The sequence below is a fragment of the Andrena cerasifolii genome, chromosome 1 (assembly GCF_050908995.1).
Source record: "Andrena cerasifolii isolate SP2316 chromosome 1, iyAndCera1_principal, whole genome shotgun sequence".
Lineage (NCBI taxonomy): Eukaryota > Metazoa > Arthropoda > Insecta > Hymenoptera > Andrenidae > Andrena > Andrena cerasifolii.
The window spans coordinates 8,289,023-8,314,705 of NC_135118.1; the positions used below are offsets into that span (position 1 = coordinate 8,289,023).

At 40.9% G+C, this 25,683-nt stretch overlaps 1 protein-coding gene across 3 annotated transcripts in view; it reads left to right on the forward strand.

Moving 5' to 3' along the window:
• Nucleotides 1–25,683, forward strand: part of LOC143369986 (uncharacterized) — a 113,709-nt gene that overhangs the window by 20,898 nt on the left and 67,128 nt on the right. For 2 of the 3 annotated variants that reach the window (XR_013085542.1, XM_076814551.1), the window contains exon 1: nucleotides 774–2,637. Coding sequence is in view for 2 of the 3 variants with exons in the window: in XM_076814551.1 (XP_076670666.1) it covers nucleotides 2,528–2,637 (110 nt within the window). In the remaining variant the exon portion in view is untranslated. Of the gene's footprint in view, nucleotides 1–208; nucleotides 300–773; nucleotides 2,638–25,683 lie in introns of those variants that run through there. The other variant, XM_076814563.1, reaches the window with a different exon arrangement.

Here is a 25,683-nt window from a genome sequence, read left to right on the forward strand (position 1 = left end):
CTGTCATCGCGGTTTCCCTTATCGCGTGCGCGTCCTTCCTCGTTTGTTCCACCGGCAACGCTATCGTTCTTTTTTTTTCCCCTCTGCCGATATTCAGCCGCATTATTGGCAAAGAACAACGAAGGATCCGACGCGACACTCGCCAGCGCGCGTATTCGCGACTCGTCGCATTCGGAAATAAAGATTTGCTCTTTCCTTCGTATTTCAGGAACAATCTGAAAAATGAAGGATGACGTGGACGACGATGACGCTAGCGCGTCTTCATCGACTTCTGTGCCCGAAACGACCGTCTCGTATGGGTGAGTATTCAAGTTTCCCCTAAAAATAGCAAGCCGTAGAATGTCCTGCTTACAAACGCGCGGCCGTGCCTATTCCTAATTCGCTTATGCCCAGGAAATTCGTCAGAGCAAACCGCAGGCGGCGTAGTAAAGTCCTAGCCTTAATGTGACCTACATGCGTGTATGCAAATATATTTAAACTTTCTTCGGATCGTCGTACGTCCCCGGGGAGTCCCGAGGACATCCGACGGCCGGCACCGCTCCGTCGGCCCTCTGGGAGCACGCTCGAATTCTCGCGCGTGAATCCGGCGGGAGCAGCGCACGCATGAAAATTCGTGTTCTTATCGCGCGGAATTGGTAGCAGCCTTACAACGCCAAGGGATCCGCCTAAAAATATGTTGTTATCATGCTGCGCGCTCCGACCGCGGATAGCATTGGAAGAAGCCAAAGGGGAACGACGATTGGTCGCCTAGACGGGTGGGGGAAGACGCTGATTGCCGGGACGAGTGGGGGTAGCGCTCCACCGGCAGTTCGCTTCTGACTATCGTCCGCGTCGCGTTTCGCCGGCTGTCTCGGCCGACTCTGTAGCAAGTGTCTTCTTTCCAACCGATATCCTCGCGCTCCTCGATCTATTTGACATACGTAGGAGCAATCTTGGGATCTACACGCGTGGAGGTATATCGTTGGCAACTTTGTACCGGTCCCCGACACGTGACACACTCGGAGCGAAGTTTACCGCGAGGCGGAGTGCCGTTCCTATTGGTAGCAAGAATCTGTTACCGTTGCGATCCCGGAGAACTGCATCGTGTAACTCGGCGTGCGAACGGACATCGCGAGCCTCAGAGGTGCGCGGACGGGACGCTCGATCGAGCAAAACTACTGCCGTGTTGTGTTTCTCTGTGCGGTGCGCGGCGAAGCATTGGTACCGGAACAGACCGGAGGCCGACGGAATGCATAGCCGTCCTATATTTTCTCCCTTCTGAGAAACATTTGGGACAGTGTGTGTGTCAAGGTCGGAGATTCCTCGGAGCAACGTCGCGGCCGCTCGAAGCCCTCCGGTTTACCGCGCGCGATTCTCGCGCGATGTAACGGAACGCCGGGGCGAGTCGGAGCAGCCGTGTGCTTCGCGCATAGTATCGATCCGTGCACCACGTCGATCGATGCCCTCTAGCGATCTCTGCGCGCGAGGATTTCCTGCTGCGCCGGGGATCTAGAACACGGTGTCAAGGTCGGCGATCCGCCGTCGAAGATCGGAGCGACGAGACATCTCGGTGCAGGGAATCGATGTTTCACGGAGTTGTCGATACGCGCGCGACTGTTGTAAATCGGACGTGGAACGAGCGTTACGCGACCGTTACGCCATAACAAGAATTGCGCCTTCGGAAGAGAGGGAGAACGAGAGAGAGAGAGAGACATAAAAAGAGAGGGAGACAGAAAGAGAGAGAGTGCGAGAAAGAAGAATAAGAAATGTGATGTCTCGCGTGACCTATCGTGCCCACGTCGAAGGACACCTTGTTGTTGCACTTTTTCTCGTCGATGCAGGTACTGACGTTGCATAGTAGCGTCGAGCAAAAACGACTTTAACGGGACGAGGAACGATCGCGAACGCTCGAGCGAGAGACGTCACTGTCGGAGCCAGTGTCTCTCCTTGTCTTGCCCGCTTCCCTCTGACGTGTCCGCCTTCTCGTCAGGCCGTCTCTCTTCCTCCGGTTCGCCGCCGCCGAACGTGTTTGTTCGTGTCGCGTTCGGCGTCGCGATAGAGGCGGTTTTTTTTTTTTTTTTTTATCTGCACGCCGGAGAATAAACGGCCGGGCGGGCGAGCGGGCCGGCGTGCCCAGCGATCGAAGATTAAACAGCGACCTGGCTAATTTTAATTCGCGCAACAAACAAGCCCCGCGAAGTTGCCGCGGCGATAACGGGGAGACGCGGCGTCGCGACCCGATTGTTGCTCGCTGTTTTGCGCGCTCGCGGTTCACCAACATGGCCGCCGACGCCGAGGACGAGTCTTACTATTCAAGCGTCGTGCACCGTTCCAGTTGAAAGCAAACGGAGAAGACGCTGGCACGATTGCCGACCAGTCCCCGAATAATCCCGCGCCCGCCGTGATGCCGAGCGACAATGATCGATCGAATGGAAACATTTTCGACGATCGCACAAGGAAACCGGACTGTCCACGCGATAACCGATACGCGGCCTGTTGAGCGGAATCATTGAATTGATACCAGTGGTTACAAATAGTTCGTGACAAAATGTGGATGAAACAACAGGAGCAAGTGTACATGCAGCTTCAGCATCCGCAGCAGCAGCAGACGCTGCATCATCATCATCGATCCACCAGCACGGATATGCCTGGTCCAAGGTCAGAATCGTTGTTCTATTATCAGAAATAAAGGTCGCGGAAAATGCGTCGAGGCGGACGGCGGATGTGCGTGCAATTAGGGGTCTGCTTTTTAATCGGTCAGGCGAACCCTCGACCTGCGTGGATAATTTCGCGGCGGAGAGGCGGGGGGGGGGGCGGGGGGGGGGCAATTTGTCTTCCGCGCGGTTCTTTCACGCCTCATCGATTCTTATGATATTCTGCGGCGTGTTTTGGGGAAATTCGAGTAGCTTGAGAAGGAACTCGCGTACCTCGAATTATCTAGGTATGTAATACGTAATTTCTACGTTGCTCGATACGGTTGTTTCGAGTAATCAGGCAGCCCTCGCTGGGGCCATCCAGGTATTCCCGTGCGTCGTTCATATCGGTGATTCATGGTTCACCTGAAACTGTAAATCCCCGGCTAATGGCCAGTGGTAATCACTTGGCACTCATAAACAAACAAGTTAACGAAGTGGTTCGTTGCCAGTAGGCTATCTTCTGCGCATGCTTCGCTCAACGAAACTGACCGTTGCACTTGCATCACTGCTTAAATCACGCACAGTTGAGTAGAGGTTTCGAGCGGCGTTACAGCCACGGAGTCGCGAAATGCTCGGCTGGTAACTGGGTTAGCGGCTCGCTGTTAATTTTAACGACGCGACTCGATACTTGTTTCCCAGAAACGATCGGCCCCCCTCTGTCTCCGTTCTCTCTCGCCACGGCCCGTTCTGATCGTATTACGGGGTCCGTGCGACCTGTTTCGAAATTAATGCAAGAGAGAACGGTGCAAGTTACATGTAGCCCGGGGCACGGCGATTGCAAAGGTCACGATATTGCTTCAACCTTGGAACTTTATATATTCCACCGACCAGTCGAACACCGATAGCAGTTGACATTATGTTTATTATCTAAACGCCTTAACTGTTCCCAGGGACTTCGTTGGTAGTGAATGAGCAGTTTATCGTAGGCTAGGGTGGTTACACCAGATACGATTCACCCAAATTGTATCGTTATGTTAATATTATCGAAGTGGATGGAACGTGAACAACTGATGGCTTGAACGAGTAATTACGGTGTTAAAGGGGACTCGTTCCAACCATTTTTTTTTTTTCCTTTTGTTAAATTATCGAGGTCGTCGATATTTTTTCGTGTGACATCAGGTATATTGAAGTTCTGTTCGTTGCGATTGGAAACCTACGTGCTCTCGAGAAGTAAACACAACGTGACAGAGGCGTGTTTTGAGGAACGTTATTTTTGGAATTTGTCAACGTCGTCAGTACTTTTCGTATCACTTTAGATGCAACGAAATTTCCCTTTCTGACACTCGAGGCAACGCGAGTTAAATGTTATATTGATATTCCCGGTTTGGTTGAATTCTTGGGTTCGAGGTGCTTCAGGCAAATGGTGATTAGTCACATGCGCAGGGTATTTATAGTAATGCTAACTGTTGGGGCATGCCAAACAAGAATGGCCCACGACCGTGCAAGGATCAAAATGACGGCCACTTTGAGAATTTAAATTTTAGTATCTCGATTGGAGAAGGAATATTGGGATGTATCTTAAGGGCACGGGTAGGGCGGAGCGATACTGTATAGGCAAAAATTTAAATTTGAATTTTCAGTTGATCTGGGCGCGGGATAGTTGTCTTTTGATTAACCAAACACAACTGTTTAAAAAAATTGGAAAAATATTCATGTCTGCAGGTTCCTTTTTCTCCTAAAAATGATTATATAATCATATTTATGAGAAAAAGGAACCTGTAGACATGAATATTTTTCTAAATTTTTTTTTTTTACAGTTGTGTTTGGTTAATCGAAAGACCCGCACCCAGGCCAACTGAAAATTCAAGTTTAAATTTTTGCCTATATAGTATGATTATATAATCATTTTTAAGAGAAAAAGGAACCTGCAGACATGAATATTTTTCCAAAACTTTTTTAGAGTTGTGTTATATGATTATATGATTATATTATCATTTTTAGGAGAAAAAGGAACCTGAACACATGAATATTTTTCCAAAATTTTTTTACAATTGTGTTATATGATTATATGATCATTTTTAGGAGAAAAAGGAACCTGCAGACATGAATATTTTTCCAAAACTTTTTTAGAGTTGTGTTTGGTTGATGAAAAGACAACTATCCCGCACCCAGGTCAACTGAAAATTCAAATTTAAATTTTTCGCTCCGCCCTAGTCACGGGTATTGATTTGGCTCCCTGTTGCATCGTTACAGAAACGAAAAAAGTATATAAAACAAAATTTTCAAGTTAAACGATTTTATTTAAAATGCACTAAAAACTAAAAAATAATTCTTTTCTCGTACTACAATTTCGACGGTGTTTATTTTTCATTTTAAATACAATCGTGGAGCAGGATATGTAATAACAAATTCATTTCGACGCTTGATTCTGTATTAGATTGATTCGTATTCTTTTATGAAACGTCCTACTTCACGATTCTATTTAAAGTGAAAAAACATTACCGAAATTGTAGTACAAGAATAGAATCATTTTTTAAATTTTTAGTGCAATTTTAATAAAATCGTTTGACATACAAATTTAGTTTTATATATTTTAGTGTCTAAGTTTTGATTTGTGATTATATGCTAATTTCATGTCGATTGAATTGATTTGATTTGTGGTTATGGGCTGATTTCAAGTCGTTTGGATTTGTGGCTACGGGTTACTAGCTTTAATACTCGGCTTCGTCCGAAATTTAGATTCTGATTTTATAAAAAATTTTTTTTAGTTTTTTTTTTAATAGTCACATTCATCTGGATTAGTCAAGCATAATGAGCTGAGGCACATTTCTGATTCCAGAGTTTATCGTTCGAAAGTTTTTAGGCGACAGACAAAGACACAAACATATTAGAAGCTTTCTGCTTTATATATTAAGATATTTATTAATCACTGGGTTTTTCAAACTCCTGGCGGGGGGGAGGGGGTCCATAATTTTGTATTGTCATCGAAACTACGTGCGCCTGCAAAGTTTCGAGTCTATTGGATAGCTGGAAGTGGGTTAAAATTGAGTTTCCAAATTTGAACCAAACAAACAGAGGATTGAAGATGAATCGAATCGTTTAAAAAGAGTGATAAGTTGGGCAGAAAATGACTTTCCGCCTTTAGAGTCAATTAACCTTCATTTAATAATGTGACGCCGCGCGGCGTGCCAATAATTTTGCGTAAGCTACTTACGTTATCGGCAGAAGCGAAACTAACCTTCTATTTCCTTTCGTCAACATAACATTTTCGGTTTTGTAGCAAATGCATACGTAACATTGGAACAGTTTTAAATGTACTGCGTACCTTATCGCAGGAAGAAAATAAGCTTCTTCTTTTACAGTGCTACGAAAAATTATTTCTACGCTATACGCAACAGTTGCTACATAACAGAACATACTACCCATTATAATTTACATCATTGTTAAACCTTGATTAACATATTTTTAGTTAGCATCATCACCCAAAGGAATACTCGAAGAATTTTTGCTAGAAGCATCGAAGAATTTATTAACCCTCGGTGGTCATACCTATTTTTTTTTTCGAACGCAGTTGTCAGGCTGGGTCGACTCGCCCATTTTCAATCAGCTGCTATTTGAAAGCCAAAGTCAAATTGTGGGTGATTTTGACGCAGTCTGACAACCATGGGTTAATCACAGTCTAGTCTTCCTAATTGATATTAATTCTTTGAAGCCGATTTAAGGTATAAGATATGTTACATATAGAGTGGACATCAGGGCGGAGCGGAAAATTTAAATTCGAATTTTTCTGTTGGCCTGGGTGCGGGACAGTTGTCTTTTGATTAACTAAACACAATTGTAATTTTTTTTCGAAAAATATTCATAGTCTACAGGTTCCTTTTCCTCTTAAAAATGATTATATAATCATACTATATAGGCAAAAGTTTAAACCTGAATTTTCAGTTGGCCTGGGTGCGGGTCTTTTGATTAACCAAACACAACTGTAGAAACAAAAAAAATGTAGAAAAATATTCACGTCTACAGGTTCCTTTTTTCTCATAAATATGATTATATGATCATTATTAGTAGAAAAAGGAACCTGCAGACATGAATATTTTCAAAATTTTTTTCACAGTTGCGTTTGGTTAATCAACAGACAACTATCCCGCACCCAGGCCAACTGAAAATTCAAATTAAAATTCTCGCCTATACAGTATCGCTCCGCCCTAGTGAACATATACTTTCCCGAGTACCTGTATCTATCTCCACGTCCCGCTGGCCACTACGCCACAACAAATCACACTTCACCCTCTTCATTATTCCACCACAGCTCGGCCAGCCGACGATCTTGCAAATTTCCGCGAGCCTCGTTCTCATCTCCCATCGACGTTGCAAAATTAAAGCTGCGTGATTTTAACGACGTCCACGAAACCCCAAACCGGTCGTCGTTTTGCTCAAGCATCATCGGAACCTTCAGGACGCATCATCGCCACCTTTCACGTGTCCACGGTGGATTGAGTTTCTCGGATTAGAGAATCACAGGACAACATATAAACCGCAGAGGTGTTGCGTTCTATATCCGGAAGGCTTGCTTTCTCCGTTCACCCGTCCCGTTCTCGCCACGATAATGGAATTAGAGCCAGCAGGGTACCGGAACTTTCACCGCTGGCTCCCGGAGAGGAACGTTACCCGCGGATCGTCGTCGCGGTTGCACGCATTCCGATGCACGTCGCTCCCTTCCCCCCCTCGTAACCTATGACTTCATCGCGCGCGCTGAATTCACATTATCGTGAACCGTCGATCGTATCAAAAGCGTCGCGGCACGCGGACCATACACGTGATGCACGAAAGTCCCCGGCGCCGTTCTACGCGAGCAAACAGAGCGTAGAACGTTTCTCGGAATTCGTTCTACGACGCGAGGCGCGCGGCACCGCTGCTCCTGCCTGGAAAATTCCGGGCCCCTTCCACGGTGCGTGCTTCTGCAGCATCACGAATATTTTAAAAGCCAATCAGAGGATGATTTATGCTGCCCCCTCCACCCTATTCCAGCGACGAGTGCGCATGCAACACCGTGGGCATTCAATGCTCGAAGCGTTTACTCTATCAGCAGTAGCGTACGTCTATTAAGCGTACGGCAAGCCCCCCCGAGATCCTTTGAGGCTCTCGCGGCGCTGGTTTATCGCGGTTAATGCTATTTAAGGCACCCTGGGGTAGGTCGCGACCTTTTGGAAAATGCCCCCAGCGCTCCTCGGGCACCGCAGCTGGCCTGGCCCGATCGGGAGCCTCCGAGGTCGTGTTTCCCACTGAGGCAGGCCTCGGAGTTGCGCGTTTAGTCGCGGATCATAGAGAGCGTTCGTTTTGCAAGCTAGGGAGAGCGAGAAAATTCTTGCTTCGTATTTCAGGGAGCAGCGAATTTTTTCGCACCGCCGCTGCACTTTTCGACTCGCCTGAGCCGCATCTCGCTCGGGGAGGGGGGGGGGGGGATTCCCCGGCTTAGTTCCCCGCGAGGAATTAATTTATCGCCGCGGCTTTTGCAAGGACCACTCGACAGCGTTAACGATCACCGCTGAGCGAGGAAAGATTCCGTTTACGTATTCCCGAGAGGCTCGTGGTTGGTTGAATGGGAAGAGCAAAGGGTACAGCGGCGCCATTTTTATGCTCTTCGCGATTCAAGACTCGTCGGGCCAGCTGAAAGAGCATAAAGCTTGTACGGGATAATGCGTAACGTTGTGGGGTCTTGTTGTTGCTGGGGTTTTTGTACGCGTCGCGCGAGCGTTAAGTGATGCGTACGGAGGATGAAGCGATACGCGACGAATGGCAGAACAGAGTGCTTCGTTTGGAATAATGCTCTCTTCGGAAGGTATAAAATATTGTCGGAAGGCGATTGTTCACACTGGGTTCACGGCACCCGTTAATTTCACGGATTTCAAATTGTAATCAATTCGTAAGAAATTTATTTTCTCCCAGGCCTCCTAACTTTTAAGATCTATAGGTAGCAAGGCTGTTCGAGTACTCGAATATTCGAGTAGCTTGAAGTTCGGACGGAGCCGAGTACCCGTGGAAACCGAGTAGCTCGAATTTTTTCGAGCGGCTCGAAAGAACCGGGAAACTCGAATTTTTTTCGAGCGGCTCGAAAGAACCGGGAAACTCGAAGTTTTTCGAGCAGACCGACTCTATCGAGGATCTTGAAGCTTAAACGTTTCGGGCAATACGAATGTTTCGAATATTTTAGGGTACGAAGAAAAAAAGTAAGAAGAAAAGAAAGACAACATAAAGAGAAGTGTGGGAATGCGTTGATAAATATACAAAAAAAAAAAATGATAATACGAAAGATTTGAATTTAGTGCTTATTTTCAAAAGTTACAAAACATTTCCATTTACAGCTTACATTTTAATTATTCACATTACTTATTCAGAACCATTATTTACATTCCCGTAGATAAACGTAACCTACAATATTCGAAACATTCGTATTGCCCGAAACGTCGTTTAAGCTTCAAGGTACTCGACAGAGTCGGTCTGCTCGAAAATTTTGCTTTTCAAAATTTTAAGTGTAGAGTTTTGATCAGCGACCTTAGAAATACCCTCCAAAAAAAAAAAACATTTTGCGAGTACAACTAACAACTCTTCTTGTATACTTGTTCGCCATATTGGATTCGCCATTTTCTTACTTTTAAGTTCAGAATCGTAGTCAGCGAACCCAAAAACATAAAAATACCAGTTTTCATGCCAATCGAACGAAGTTATGAGTTTTGGCCACGTTCTCGGGATTTGGGACCACTGTGCGCTCGGTTCTTTCGAGCCACTTGGTTTTTACGGGTACTCGGTAGGGATTGCAAATTTACCGACTTTTCCGATTACCGGTAATTCGGTAAAATTTCCAATCGAAAGCGGTTTATCGGTAATTTATCGGTATTGAAAATATAAGAGTAAACATTCGAAATTTTTTTTGTTTTAACTCTAATCGAGCATTATAAAAATTACACGCAAATGAAACTATTCTGAATGTAAAATGATATAACACAGAATAGATATATTTGTATGACTAATTGCAATACTTATTAATGTGGATCTTCACCGCGAAAACAGTGAAAAGAAACTTAACTTACATACGTAATTAAATATTTTTTATTTAACAATTCTTTTTAACAAATAAGCGCGAAAAAACATAATTTGTCTAAATTTTCGTCTCCCGAACGCGACCTAATTTTTTTACAAAATAATCCAGACACTTGGGTAGCCATTAAGAAATCATATGCCATTTGTATACATATACTTTCTTTCTTTCATTTTTCTTGATGACTTGATTCAGATTTTTAGTTCCCTTTTGGATCAGAGATCGTTCTTCATGAGATACTTCGGTTTTCGTCTTTATTAGTAATTGAAGTATTTTTTCACTGATAACGCAGTAGACGTCGACGGAATTAATGAACGCATATATGCGCTTTATTGCTGTACGTGATTTATCAAATTACCGGTAAAAATTTGGCGACTTACCGGTAAGAATTTGAGGATATTTCTCGCGATTCACCGGGGAACCGGTAAACCGATTTACCGGTACTGCAATCCCTAGTACTCGGCTCGGTTCGCTTTTTCCGAGTACTCAAACAGCCTTAAAATGTAGTATATCTATTTCTACGGAACCTGTCAAATTCACGGATCGGCTAATTGCATAAATAATCCAAATATATTTGCTTCATTCGTGAAATTATTACTCCAGAAAAGTCCCTGTCAAGTAGAAATCATAACATATTCCGGCACAAATTGCTCAGTCGACTTTCCGAATAACTGTCCCCGATGCGTAGCACATATGCTTAGGTTATTAGAATAAGTCACCAGACTCATTTCTCTTTGTACTAGTTAACATGTTTTGTATACTGAAGGCTATTCCCGTTGATAATAATAATAATAATAATAATAATAATAATAATAATAATAATAATAATAACATGAAAGAAAAATGGAATAACGTTAATATTATTATTAATTCTGTGATAATTTCTGGGAACCTACTTTTGACTTATTAGTAATTTATTTAGACGTGCAGCTTAATATTATATATACTTAGGTTATCTTTAAATCGACCAAATTGATTTTTGAAAGGAAATGCGTATTTTCGTTTACCCGTCAATTTGACGGTTGCTCGTAGAAACAGAGACAGGTATAATGTCCGTAAACCCAGTGTTACTCAGTCTTTGTACTGTATCAGCAAACTAAATTCCGAAGTCCGTGTGTTTACAAGCCGCGAAGCAAAAGTGACCGTGTCACTATTGTTTACGGATTATTAAAATTGACGATTTAAAGTAGATTCCGTCGCTTTATTATTCTCTCGCTACTTACAAGAGAAGATCGTTTCTGCGTCGTGGAGTCTTTTCTCTGTATGCGCGTCATCGTGATTTGATTTTGAGGAACAAGGAGATGTCTGGTGTGGGCAAAATTAGTAAAACGTGGGAGATAATTAATTTAAATCTGCGTTCCTTATGAAAGTCTTATGCAGCGAATTTTTTTTAAATAAATGGGCCATTATTGACGCATAATATTCCTTGTTCTGGTAACACTATTTAGGTTCGTACATATCCCTATTGTATGTATTTTTATATACGTGAAATGATCTTACAAGGGATGATCCCGAACCCGAAAATTCAAAGAATTCTGAAACTTTCTGAATACATGTGGGATTTCCTCCTGATTACAACGCAATTTTTGTTCGCTGCCCAAATTCACTCTAAGTGGGTGGAATTAACCCCTGAAAACTCGGCTATTTTCCGATTTTATCTTGTAACTCGCAATCCTGTAAGAGACAGGAGAAAAGTTTCAAGCCAAAGGTGCTTCTTTTAATCAGATCTATCATTTGGTGAAAAAAATTATTTCACAGTTCGCGAGTTATAACAGAAAATCGGAAAATAACCGGATTTTCAGCGGTCAATTGCACCCCCTTAGAGTGAATTTGGGCAGCAAACAAAAATTGCGTTATAATCAGGAGAGACTTCCCTAAATATTCAGAAAATTTCAAAAAATTTTCGAATTTCCGGGTTTGGGACGTTCCCTTGTTAGTAATCGCATAGCTTCTCGAAAAAACCTCGGCAGTTCCCTGTTCCCATTCGTTGTGGAAAATGTTCGATGAACTCGCTGAAAACGTTAAAAGGACTTGTGGTCTCGTGATTGGCCATCGTGGGACATTGCAGTCGAACGATTTGCCTCGTTGCCAAATTAGAATGGCTTCCATCCGAGACGAGGCAGATATGCGATCACGATTTGATTGACTGGTCGTCCTTGCTCACTTTTTTATTCACGCTTGTTGGCCCCCGCTTCGCATAGCACGCCTGCGTTACCCGCGCTCCTCGCTCGGTCCCGGCGTTTTAAAACGTTGTTCCGAGACTTTCGAGGATCGCCAGCCACCGCGCTAGACATTCTGGTGACTGGGTGCTTTTGCTTTGACACCGTCATCGCCGATTCCTTTTCAACACCGTTGCATAACGCCCAGCGGGCTCTCGGCGGGACCTTCCGAAATTATTTCTGTCTTCGATAAACAACGATCGAGAAGCTTCGCGCCGCGCTGTACTCGGATTTGCAATCTTCGAATTGTGCCGTAAATTTCCCACTTTCTCCAGAAACGAATTCGAGACTCCTCGCAAATCACCCGTGAAAATCACGCGAACTCGAGGAATTTCGTTTCGAAGTGCTTAGATTTGAACATTCCAACGCTTCATAAATATTCGAAATATAGATTTCGAGAAACTACATTTAACCCTTCGTGGCTACACGGGGGGGGGGGGGGGAGACATTTTTTTCTTTTGCTAATATTTCTCTAAATTTTTCGACCTGAATATTGAAATTTAAAAATTTGTTGAATTTTAACGATAGAATCGCTATTCCACGACTACTTTTTCAACTACAAATTTCATCACAATTATCACTGAAAAATTAAACGATTGAAAAAAATACGAAGATAGTAGCTGATAAATTTGTGAATATAAGGTGCGCCTGCAAAGGGTGGTTAAACGTGTTCGATACAATTTCGAATGTACCGAATGCGAGTAAGGTTTTAGCGTAGTTTCCCACATTCCCGAGCGAAACCGCGACAGCCACTTGATTAATTAATTGTTCGTAGCTGATAAGCAAAGTGGAGCGTATTAATAATCCCCGTTTATCTCGTATCTCTTGGCACGTCCAGGAAGGAACAATTTATTATTACAAGTAGAATCAGACGCATTTGTCACGTTGCGGATCGAAAAAAAACAACAAGCGCCGCGCTTCCTGGAATACATACTTAAAAAAAAAAAAGAAGAAAAAAAAAAGAAATACGTACTTAGGTAGCGTAAAATTGCTCTTCGTTATAGAAAAGCATTCCGTCCACTTGCAATTACAACTGTCCGATGCAAATGGGAAGCCTTGGTTTTAATTTCCTCATACTTATTCATGAAGTGAAAATGCCGTGGCAAATGCGCAGGTTTCAGGAACGCTCACGCGACTAGATCCGTATGAATACTGATAGGCACGAGTACGAAGATAAATGTTTCTTTCTTCTTTTTTTTTTTTTTTTTTCTTCACACGTTGGACAATGTGCAATATTCGAACAAACATACCTGCACAGTATTACTTGCTTTCGTTGCGCGAACGTCACGATGCAAAGTACATACGCCGGTGCGCTTATAACTCACGCCAAGATCACCGCTTGTCTATCGTCACCCTATCGACGATTATTGACGGTTCATTGATACTCGGGCCTGAGCACCGCGCTATCCGCTTATACGATCGCTGATCGCAGGAATATTCACGGCGAAGGTGAAGGTTGAACGAAATGGCCCCACCTAGCCCAGGCCTTACTAGTGTTTTCCGATACAGCTTCGAGACATGGTACGGTTTGAACGCAGAAAGTATAAAGGTAAGGTGAATGTCCCAATTTCGGCTCATTTAAGATGGAAATTTGCGATGGAATTTGTGATGGAAATTTGCAGAGCAGTTGATTAATTCTTTGATAATAAACCAACCAGTCGATAACTATTTAAGAAAGATATTTCAAGATGTTTAAACTACTAGTAATTTGTAATTAAATATAATGTTTTAAATGCACGTATTTCTACTCACCATTTGTACCAATTTCTGCTGACATAATATGTTACCTTTTTAGGTTGAAATAAGTTGCAACTTTTATGGAGACGTTTTACAACAGAACAGTAAAGCATAAAATAATTATAAACAAAAAATAAAATGCCTTCGAATAGAAATAGAGGTTACAGCATATATTGAATTGTGAGGTTATGTTGCTAAAACTTTGGTGAGTAGAAATGCGGACGCGACGGTGATTCACTTGACCCTAAACCTAATCACCTGTTTTCTACTCAAAATAATCAAAAATTGTAAAAAAATCTAAATCCAGAGCACAATGCGGTATATCTGTTTTTGTTATTAAATCAGAACTTTTACTGCAAAAACTATTCTCTGCCCAATTATCGAATACCAATAGTGACCCTGTTCCTTACCACAACCAGCTAAAATACGGTCGAAAAATCATGAGTCTCTTATTTTAAAAGTTTTTCGTTGATTAGTCAGAAGCTCCTGCAACACTTACGTAAATGTTCAAATAATTTAGAATTATTTTGTTGCAACTATAGTACAAACGTGACGCTTATAATAATAAGAAAAATACGAAGTGAGCAGAAATGGGGACGTCAGAAAGAAATCGGGACGTTCACCCTATGTTTTCTTGTGCGCGTTTGGACGCAGCGTTAAGAAATTCAAAGTCGATTTTCTCGAAAAGGAAGCGCGATATAAAAAAAAGGTGCTTTTTCTTTTTGACTTACAACGAGCAAATAAGCCGAGAAAAAGGAATAAAATTTTTTGATATTGCGCTTCATTTTCGAGAAAATTGACTTTGAAGTTCTTTACGTTGCGTCCTGTCGCGCAGGGTAGACCGGGGGCGGTAGTAACACTTTGACTTTGGAATACGCTTACGCAAAAACTATTACAGTTACAACAAAAGTTATTTTTAACGAAAATGTTACTTACTTATCTGACATTATTTGAGCCACGACAGTTTCGCTGTATGTCCAGTAATATTCCGGTTATTAATAAAAAAATGAGAAGCGGAGAAAGTGTTACAACCGACCCTGACCCCGGGTCGGTTGTAACACTGCATGGAGTCGATAGCAGCACGTATTTAACTTTACAAAATTAAAATATTTATTGATTTTAATTGTAATAATAAATGAAAAAAGGTAAAATTTATAACCAATTATGCGGTGTCGCCGTTCTGGCAGAAATAGGAAACGTTTCGGCTGGTGCGTTCTTCGTGTGATCAATCCTTACATTCAGTACATTGCATCCATTTTTTTATTTGGTTTGCTTGTGCTGTGCTATATGATTCCATGCACACAAGACAATATTATTAATCTTCTTTGTCACTATTCGGTTCTGTCCCGTTACAATCGCCCCCGACCAGGTTTTTCAACTTAAATTATAAATTGTTATTAACGAGACAGTTAAAAGTGATAAGTAACAATCAGTATTACTTTAAAAATGGCCAGATTAAATATTAAAAGAATCGAGAAGACGCGTACTTGCAAAGGGAGTATTTATATTACAATTTTAAGTCAGTAAGGAAAAGTTACTCCAGGGTATCGAAAAGTTATTTTCTTCACTATGCACGTCTATTGTGTATCTATACTGCTAGGACGTGGATGCGTGTATTCGAAATGTCATTCTTCATCATATATCCAAAATTTGCGTTAATATCTATCATATGTTTTGAGATGGAAAACATCTCTGTAGGAAAGCAAACAGTTTTCTGTAGGAAAATTTTTATTTTTAAGTTGACATCACATTTTCAATCGATTATTTAAAATTAATAGAAAACATTAATTCTACCTTTTGGGTTCCGTATGTAGGCCATATTTGCCTGGCCTTCGAGTATGCTTCTCTATTTGCATAACGCTGGTATGCACTTGTTTTTGCAAGTAATTACCAGGCATTGTGGGAGCTGGCCCATTTTTCCAACGATGTTTAATGTTCCTGGGTAATAAAGACGCATCGTTGACGGGTGTTCGTTCGCTTTAAAAAACCACTTTTCTACTGGACAAACAGTGCATTAATTTGAGATCCTTGAGGCTTTCAAGTGTTCTTACAATCGGCCTTTCAAGACGATGCACTTTTAAACACAGCAGCACTTCTACCACTCGAACGTATTATTATCCCAACGAAATATGTACTTCAACATTCATTCTTCCAAGATTCTCCTGTGATTGCGCAGCCAGTGCGAAACGTAACAATTTAGTACCAAGCTCGTGATGTACATGTTTAAATGCACTAATGGCTTCGAAGCTCAACTGTTCAATGGTTTCTGTGGTAACGCCTAAGGTTAGCAGCTTCTTCTCCGAAAAATATATTAACTACTTTTTACGGCCAAACGTGACGAAAAAATATAGTACCTTTCAGAGGAAAATGGGTACAAAATAAGACTATATTAAAACATCTAATATTTATTATGTTTTTTGTGCAATTTGCATTATTAATTAATTTATCGTCTACCAAATATGTCAAAGGTTTCATTGCACCGAAACTCCAAATTAACATATATAAGGAGCTTATTTTTTAAACAGACTGGCTCTGTTTCTGTCTTGCACTTCATATTCATTATAAAAAAATCTTCCCCGTTGAAGTTTAATTTCGCAAATTAAACTTTTCATGTTGCCACAGAATAAAAACAAATTAGAAAAGAATTGTAGAATCTTTTACGTACTATATCTTTCTCTAACAATATACAGTACACTAGACAAAAATATAGCGCGGTACTGCACATTATAGTAGGCTCGCAACCCTAATTAGAGTGCAAACACGCGTAGTTACAAAATAGCCGTGATAACTGATGTTACGTGTGTCTTTATCAAGAATTCTCGAAATAGTGGAGATTCTACTGCAGATAATCCTTATCCGTGTTTTAGCATCTTATAATTCCCTTGATCATTATGCGAGACAAGCACGCAACAAAATGTTACCCGTACTTTTTTCACGGTTTATTTGTTGCTCGCGAACAGGTTCTGCTTCTCTGTCGATTATTACGCCACATTGTTCCGGCTTTAATTAGAATCGAATTCGGGTTTCCATAGGCGACTAGTTTTCTGCGCGTTCAATACCTGTCCGGTGCTTCCTCTGTACTTTCAATAAGAATTCGGCCCGAGGATATCTCAGCCATCGATCGCGAAAGCTCTCTTTTGCTGTTACACGCGCAACGAGCAGAGAACTCGGCGCCCCGGTTAATTAAAATATATCTATAGTGCAGATGCGCTACCTGCCAACCGCATTGACTATATCCCCTCACCGTGATAAAGTTATCAGGCGCAAGCCACGGCCATTCTGATTGCCAAACGCATAATATTTTCGTAGAATTTATACATTCGGACTCGACGACGTATCTACACAGAAAAATATTCACCTGTTATTCCTCCATTACGCGTGGTTGCCTTCCTCGTTCAGAAATGAGCAGTCCTTGTAGAAAAACGAAAATTAAATGGATAAAATTAAAACAAAGACTTATCGGAAAATATTCTACGCGCCAATGGTAATACTATGGTATAGAATTTTAATGCAATTTCCCATTGTAAATAAGTTAATAAGCGATAGCTAAACAGAATTGCCGTTAATGGTACGTACAAATTTAAATTAGTTAATTAAAAATTTTAATTCAGTTTTCTTTATATCTAAGAAGTGGCGCATACAGGATTTTCCACAAACACAATTCTTTTGTCATGAATTCGGACTATATTAATGCAAAAAAATAGAAAATTTTGTGATGTATTTGGGTTATTTTACAGTTCAAAATATTTAGCACTCAAAACAAGCCGAATCTCGCAAATAATTTAGAGTCAGGGAAGTTCTTTCTCTCCACAAAAATTTGATCCTTGGCACTCACAGTATTTTCTACAAGCACTCTTCAAATCTATCACAAATTATTTATTTATTTATTAATCATAAACGGGTTAGAACCCGTTATATGTATAGCAAGGATACATAACATTTTGCGTGTTGAATAAAAATAAATCTACATATATGCATACTATATCAAATTATACTTAACAATGGAGAGAAAAATGAAAAAATGGAGGTAAAGAGTGAGTAATGAGAAATGAAAAAGTGTACAATGAAAATGGAAATGAAGATGAGAATGAAAGTGAAAATAAGAATGAGAATGAAAAAGAAAATGAAAATGAGAACGAAAATGAAAATAGAAATACACAGAAAATAGAATAGAAGTGAAAAGTGAGGGGTGGAATTAAAAGTGTATACTATACTATTAATTTCAGTTTTCTCGCGTTAACGGATCACCAGCTATTAAGTACTTCAGACCAGTCCTGTGATTAGGCAAACATTAACTTGATCGTACGAAGTCTTCGGATTTCACGTTTATTCATCGTCATGGTAGTTCATTAGCGTTACATTCCTACGTGGTGTTTTTCGTTAAATAATACTACTTATCACGACCGTCGTTTTTCATTGAATTACAGTTTACGTAGTCTCTGGTATTATTTAACTACGCAGCAGCGCAGTTCCGCGAATCAGACCAATTAGTCTAATTGCGCGGCGCAACGTCGTTGCACAAATGAATTCTTGGCGCAACGAAGCTAAGGGCAGGTTCGTGGTGGGTGGGACATCGTAACGGGGAAGCATTCCTTCCGCGGAGCTGGTGTTACATTAACTGGCGAACGAGCGCGCGCGCGGCCATCGTCCCCATTCTCTTTTATTCGCCTTATCGTGCCCGTTTGTCGGAATTCGGCGGTTCCGTGTACGAGTGTTCTTTGAACACGGGTTCACGGAGCCCGTGCAAACATTTGCCGAATGCCATCACGTACTATTCCGGTCGACGTGGATCGGCACTGCTCCTGCGCATTCCTGCATGACCGTGGACGCTTAGATAGCGGGAAGAGGAGCCGAAACGCGACATTGAACGGGGCATCGCGATGGAAGATAGATCGCACGGAGGCTCGGGAAGCGACATTCGGGCGGCCAAAATCGCGAGCCAGTCGGCCGATGCGGCGTTTATGTTCTTAAAGTAGATTGAGTGGTTGGAGGTCAGCCGACGTCACGATAAATGCATCGCGGGCTGCACCGCGAGGACGCTGCAACTGGCAGCCCGATTCGTAAACAACCAAATTTACCCGTGAACTTGAACTCGTTCTTCCGTGTTCCACGAAACTGCCGCTCCTCTGTCATCCGAGCCACTCCGAAATAATATACTCGCTGGACGACGGGACAGTCGATGGGATTTCGAATTTTCACTGGCAATTCTTTGTGTATGCAGCTGCCAGTGCAAGTGCGGGTTAAAGGAAAGTTTAAAATTCATATTGCGGTATGTTTTTGTTGCTGTAGGGATTATTTGGTAATTCTTCTGCAGGTGAAAATGCGTCGGTCGGGTATTTTGTTAATGGCAGCATATGGTTTTTAATATTTTATTTCTTGGTCTGTTTCGAGGCGATTGGAACAACTACGCGGTATGGAGAGATTAAAAGTAAATTTGTAAATTGATCCCTCAAGGATTGGGAAGGTGCAAGTGGAATTAGTCAGTATGCGATCAGACAGGTCAGTAGTTCATAACGTGGGTGCGTGTTTACTACACTCCGAGTGCCATAAATACACTGCCAAAACATTTTGCTATTCGACGTATTATTAAAATATCATGATTCCGAAAATTTGTTGCTTCTTTTTCGCAACAGAAATTAAGCGATTACTGGTTTTACCTTAATGCTTTTTTAGTGCTATGTGTTCCAATTGCGCAATCGTTTTAATCGCCACGAAATGGGCTACATAGTTGTTTAAAAGCACATGTTATTAACACTAGAAATACCATTGATTAGTTACTTACAAAATATATTATGCAAGGAAAATAAACCTTTATTCATTTTTTTTAAATTTCTATATTGTTAAAAAATATTATACATAATATCACACATATTTATACTCCTTAGAAATACACTTTCTTCGTACATAACAATGTTAAATTTATTACCAAATTTAAAACCAGTCGTTTTCACTGGTATAATAGGTCGTGTTAAATTGAAAAAATCTAGACTGAAGTGTTAGGGATCGCCCTTAAATTACGCGAGGGTAATTTTGGCGATTTCTTACTCCCTCCCCCCTCGAGTATAAGAATTCGTAAGAATTTATATTCCAACCCCTCCCCCGCATCCTTACGTAATATTTTTTGCGTTGCATTTTTCCAGTTATTAAAATTCTTTTAAAGCTCCATATGTATAATTCATTTAACTCGGTTTCGCGTTTGCGGCGAAACATCGCGTTGTAGGCCACTCACATTGGGAATTAGGTTAAAAAAATATTACGCGAAACGCCAACCGACTCCTCTCCTCCTTCTAAGGAAACGTAAGAAATTCACGACCCCCTCCAAAATCTTACGTAATTTAAGGACCACCCCTAATACTTACGTGCTTGCATCTAAAAGAAACCAACCCGAGCACGTGATGTCACAAGATCAAATAATCTCTAAAGCAACAAACAATTCATATTCCACTTAAATATTTTTTTGGAGATAAATAATTTGTAAGATTCTCAATTTTATGGCCTGAATAGCAGACTTTGCTTATCGCGTTCCTGTCATTAACCTATTCTGAGAAATTCCCCCGCGCACTCCATAAAACGACGTACATCCTTCGCGTTTCTTACTTCCTTTCGATCGGCGCAGTTAATTTGAAGAAGTTACCAGGCAGTAAATTGGCGGCACTAATATAATTACGGGTTAAAGTTCGATCGTGTCTACCATCTACGGCGATAAATTGGTAGCTCGGCGGGGACGCGAGATCATTAAAAGGATTACGCAATGACTCACAATAATTGTAGAATATGTACGCTTGCTGCGTCTATGATAAGGCACTATCGTTTTGGCGGGTCTCTTCTTCGCGGCCTTGAATTCCGTTAAAGGTTCCCCGCGATTATCGGTACTCGAGCCGCCATCTCGAGCGCGAACAACGTCCACGGTTAGGGTTTTCACCGAATGCGAGCGAACACATTCGAAATATACACTCGGCCACGTTGCTCTTCCAGGAGATCCATTAATACCGTTGCAAGATATATTAAGGAGGTTCGATACCGGAGCAAAAATAATGAGAAAAATTTGAAAAGTGTGTCGATCTAATGTCCAAAGTGTAGTCCGCGTTGTGTCAAAATTTCAAGTCGATTGACAGCACGGTTTATGAAAAAATTGAAATCAAAGTTGCGCTCTTATACACAGGCTGTTATGGGAGAAGCGATAAAGTTTCTATAAAATGTTACACAGAGTCCTTAAAAATAGTGAGAAAGTCCTAAAAAATATTGCAATGAAAATCTTAAGTGTTCCTATGAAATTCTAAAAAAAAAAATTGGACATTTACCGTACGGTTTATTAGATAATTGAATAAATAGACAGCAATGTGCTCGTATTTTTGGAACCGCCTGAAGGAACCGTTTGAAACGTGGCAACGCTGTACGCCAGGTAGTCATCTATACAGTGTATACTTGTACAAAGGGTGCAGTAAAAATTTGTAAAAACACTACCAAGCTGTAAACATGCATTTAGCAATTTGTTGCGAACCAGTAAGAACGCACAAAGGGACGCCACAAGTGTAAAGTGGAAAGAGAAAAAAAAAGATGGACGCAAAGCGACGTTGCCGCATTTCGCTCGCACATTTTACGCTACTTTAAATAAAAATATTATATTTCTAACTGCATTAAACATACTTTTTGTTTAATTGAATTCCAAAACAAAGTATATAGTAATAATTTGATTAGGAATAGACATGTAAATAACATTTTTGTCTACATCATTTTTTTTTATCTAAGATTGGTATCACTGCAGAGCTCTCATGTATAAGCACAGGCTTACCCCTCTCGCCGCCTGCCCGGCAAGTGGGGTATCGAACCTCCTTAAATCGTCACATCCTCGTATTATCTACAGATGCTTCTTCCTTTTTCAATTTTCTGCGCAATCGGCAGGACAAACATACCCTGTCAAAGTCATCTTTCTACTCTCTGCGCAATTTGTCCTAAATCTCACCTGCTTTCCTGCTCCATCGTTCCGATACTCCCGAGCTTCGTCAAATGAGATTTTCTCATACGAACAGGTACACTTCGCTTTCTCCTCACGGAAAACGAGGGGAAATAAAATACACAGAGACATTTATTCTGACTTAGCATACGTACCGACGAAACTTGTAGGATGATCCGATATTTATCAGAAGTAGTGATCGATATCCGTGGCCGAGTGCGCGCAGCGTAACTCGCGTGGTCATCGACGATAACGCCGCTCACTCCACAGCCACGTCAATTGTGCCTCTTGCAACAACAACAAAGTACTGTTTACTGTACGCCAGATACGCTGGCGAAATTCTTTTTATCGCGCGTACGAGCCTCGAACAAAATCCTCGCTCCCGATTAACAATAAAACGCCTTATCGATGGCAGAGCGGGCGTTAATCGTCCCCGCCGTTTCGGATAGATTGCGTACTACCGGGAGCGTTGCAGCAATCCCGCGGGGAGCTCGTCGGCAACGCCGTTATCGCCTTATCAATCGGCTCTTTAATTAACTCGAGCGCGATACGCTTTTGTACGACGATAATCTACCCGCGTTGCGCGTTGTTTATATGTAGGTAGCTGGTGGACGAAGAAGTAAGGGAGACCTTTCAAGGGAGACCTTTCTGTGGCTCGCAACTGGTACAGTAGCGTCGCGTGTTAATAGTTACCAGAATTTTTCCTAGAGTTTCCTTCGCCTGGACTATATTTTTTAAAGCAACGTTATTGCTTTCGCGAAACAATAATTTGTCGGCAAGGAGGAATTGCGGAGCTTGCGGCAAGAAGGGTGCAGGCTTTATCAACTTCGAGTAAATTAGAAAAAAAAAAACAGTACAATGAGATTTAGAGGAGAAATTAATATTAAAAAGAGAGCAGTTTTTATTTTTATTTATTTGCAATAAATCGTGCACCAAACGGTGTAGAATTTTTTTTTTTACGTATATTACACGTCGTGATTCAATAACTGTGAAAAATGAAGCTCACCCCCTCTCGCTGCACGTCCCTGAATTATTAAAAAGAAGTGCAACTTCCCGTTTGTGCGCGGTCTCGTATCAGTTCCTCGTTTGATAAACAATGTTAATTTAAAATTAGGAATCGAGCTTGTTTCGACTAAACAAATATTATTAATTGGCACTACGATCGCCGAAGGAGCTTGTAAAGATTTGTCGAGGGCACACATTGAATCATCGAGCGGCTGATGTAGCAGCTCTGATGGAGGATTCGTTATCTTTATTCTATTTTACTTTATTTTATACACACGGCTGTGACCTTATTGGAATACAAATGCAAGCTAAAACAACAAAGTGCAGATATAGAATTATCTTCCCATATTCCTGCCAATTTATTCGCGTCGACGCTCGAGGCGTGTTTACTTTAATCCCCCGCCGATTTTACGATCTCGCTGCTGTGCCTTCTCTAGCTGCCGTAGCTACCGCGTGTCTATGTATATTTCGTAAATATTCATTTGGCAGAGAAGACCCTCGTTTGAAGAATACAGAATTAGACATAAAAGACGGGCGAATGTGTGCGTGTGAAATACCAGTCGCGAGGCCACGAAGGTGTCTCATCTGAAATGGCCCCCCCGGATCATGTTCTTTTCATCCTGTTTGAAATTGGATGAATGTAGGGATTAAATCACGGTATATGGTATCGTATACGAATATCGAATACATACATACGCGGGGCTATCGAACAAGAGGGAAAAGAGGGGCGGCGGGACGTTCTCCGCAGAACTTGGGGAACTGCGCATCTCGGTGAAACATTGATGACGCACTCATTTCGTGATCCACCTTGTCCTCTACCTAGGACATTGCGTTCTTGGTTGCCATCCATCGGCTATCGCGGTTGCGTCGTTAATCCACTACACTGGGAGCTTTGTAAACAAAGCTAGAAAAACATCGCCGCCGAGGGTAAAATAGAGCGCCGGTTGCGCACGAGGAAGGCGCAATCGCGTAGCAAGAAACTTCGCCATTCCAGCGATTATTATGTTATTATACTTCTTCTATATGCGGCAGACCGCTAGAAATAAGAAAATTGTAAAAAAAAAATAAAGCTAAAGCTTTCACAGAAATCAGTATGACACAGAGTTTACTCTGTTTTTCTTTCTCAGAAGTTAACACGGCCCATTCGTGGCTTGCTTAATTCGGGGAAAGAATTTAATGACAGGAGTTAAAGGATTTGGATGTACAAGTTTTTTACCCTAGATTAAGAAACTATTCTGCGAGTGACGTTCTTACTAAACATTCGTAAGAAACGCGACTTTGAAACAAAATACAAATATTTTCGTGAAAATATACAGGGGTGGGCGGGGACAAACGTAACATTTTTTACATTCGGCCTAGCTGCCAATTACCTCTTACAGATATAAAAACGAAAATTATGCCTTAAGATAGCGCGTTTCTTGGTCTATCATTTGACAGCAAATTCAGCCTTCCGTGATGAGTAGTTAAAGAGTTATGGCAATTTTCCGCGGTGACTGTCATTGTTACTTTTTTGTCCTGCAGGGGTAGGACGAAAGTAATACTAATTATTTCGAGTAGAATTAAGTAAAAACACTTATTCCAATGCAAAATAGGATTTCTTTATTATCAGAAACGATAGAAACGAACATTTAAATAAACATATTTTAAGCAGGTACCTAACGATAAAAAAGCATAACCAGCTTCAAACGTTTCTTTGATACTGTGGATTTGATTTAATATCGAATCTCGTGTAACGGCCCCAAAAGTAACTAATATTTATGATTTTTTAAAAAAAAACTATTGTTAATATTGGAGTCAACTCTTTTGGGATATAGGGGAGACCGGGGCAAAGTGGGACGAAAAATGTTTGAAGTCGAATAAAATTTTTCCCTTTCATTAAAAATGTGTGAAAATAGATTTATAATATAATTTGAACATTACTATTGATAAATGGCGAATATCAATACTTAAAATAAACTTAAAGTATATTAAAATTCAACTTGAAAAGAAAATGCAAAATCGACCACTTTACCCCATATATGCACATAATAAAAGAAATAGTTTCTTATTAGTTTTCTTTCATGCAACCTGACACAATCCCCATTTGGGACTTTTTCAAAAATATCGAATATTATCAAAACGAAACATAAGTTGAATATAATTATACTGTTACTCAACTTTTTGTCCATATTTATATAACTTATCCGGCTAACAATTTAAAAAAAATAAATAAATTAGCAGTTAATGGGTTAAGAGATCAGAAAGCGATAAAAAACGGAACGTTTTTTATTCGACACAATAGGGACACATGTTCGTGTTATGAGCTCGGCATACTAGTTTCTTGCATTCCAAGTTACGCAACGAATGGTTAAGAAACCATGTTCTGCCATGTTGTATCTACGTCTCCAAGCAATCTACTTTCCACTGATACATTTTTGTTATAACACCGACGTGATATCAGATATTAAAGCGGCCTGATTCTAGTAGATGCTTCTATATATCCCCGTCATTGTTTGCCTTTTGCCCTTTACTTTTATGTTCTCTCCACCGCGCCTCCTCCCATCTAGTCGGTTCGTGCTGCACAATATAAGTCCGGCCTACCAGAAGCAGGTCACATTAATATTTCTTTCTAGGTCGATGCTACAAAAGCTCATATCCAATCTCGCGCAAAACATGGACATCCATTGCAATAATCCTATCTCATAGTTATACAAGAAAATGCCCCTTGTATTCCCATCATTTAACCCCAGACCACAAACGTTATTCAATACACTTATTCTTCTGACACAAACGTTCGGAAACTATATTTTTACCATTATATATTGCTGCAAGTAATATGTTTGTAATAAAAATCTGTAGAATGGTAAATATTTGTGGTAATATATATATATATATATATATATATATATATCTATCCAGTTTCAAAATTATAATTAAAATAATTCATCCAAAAATGTAATTTAATGTAATTCATGAAACCTATAATAATCTACATTTTGACTTGAATTATTATTTCAATAGAATATTACAAAAATAATATATTAATAAATTCTTCAAACAGCAATACATAAAATTTAT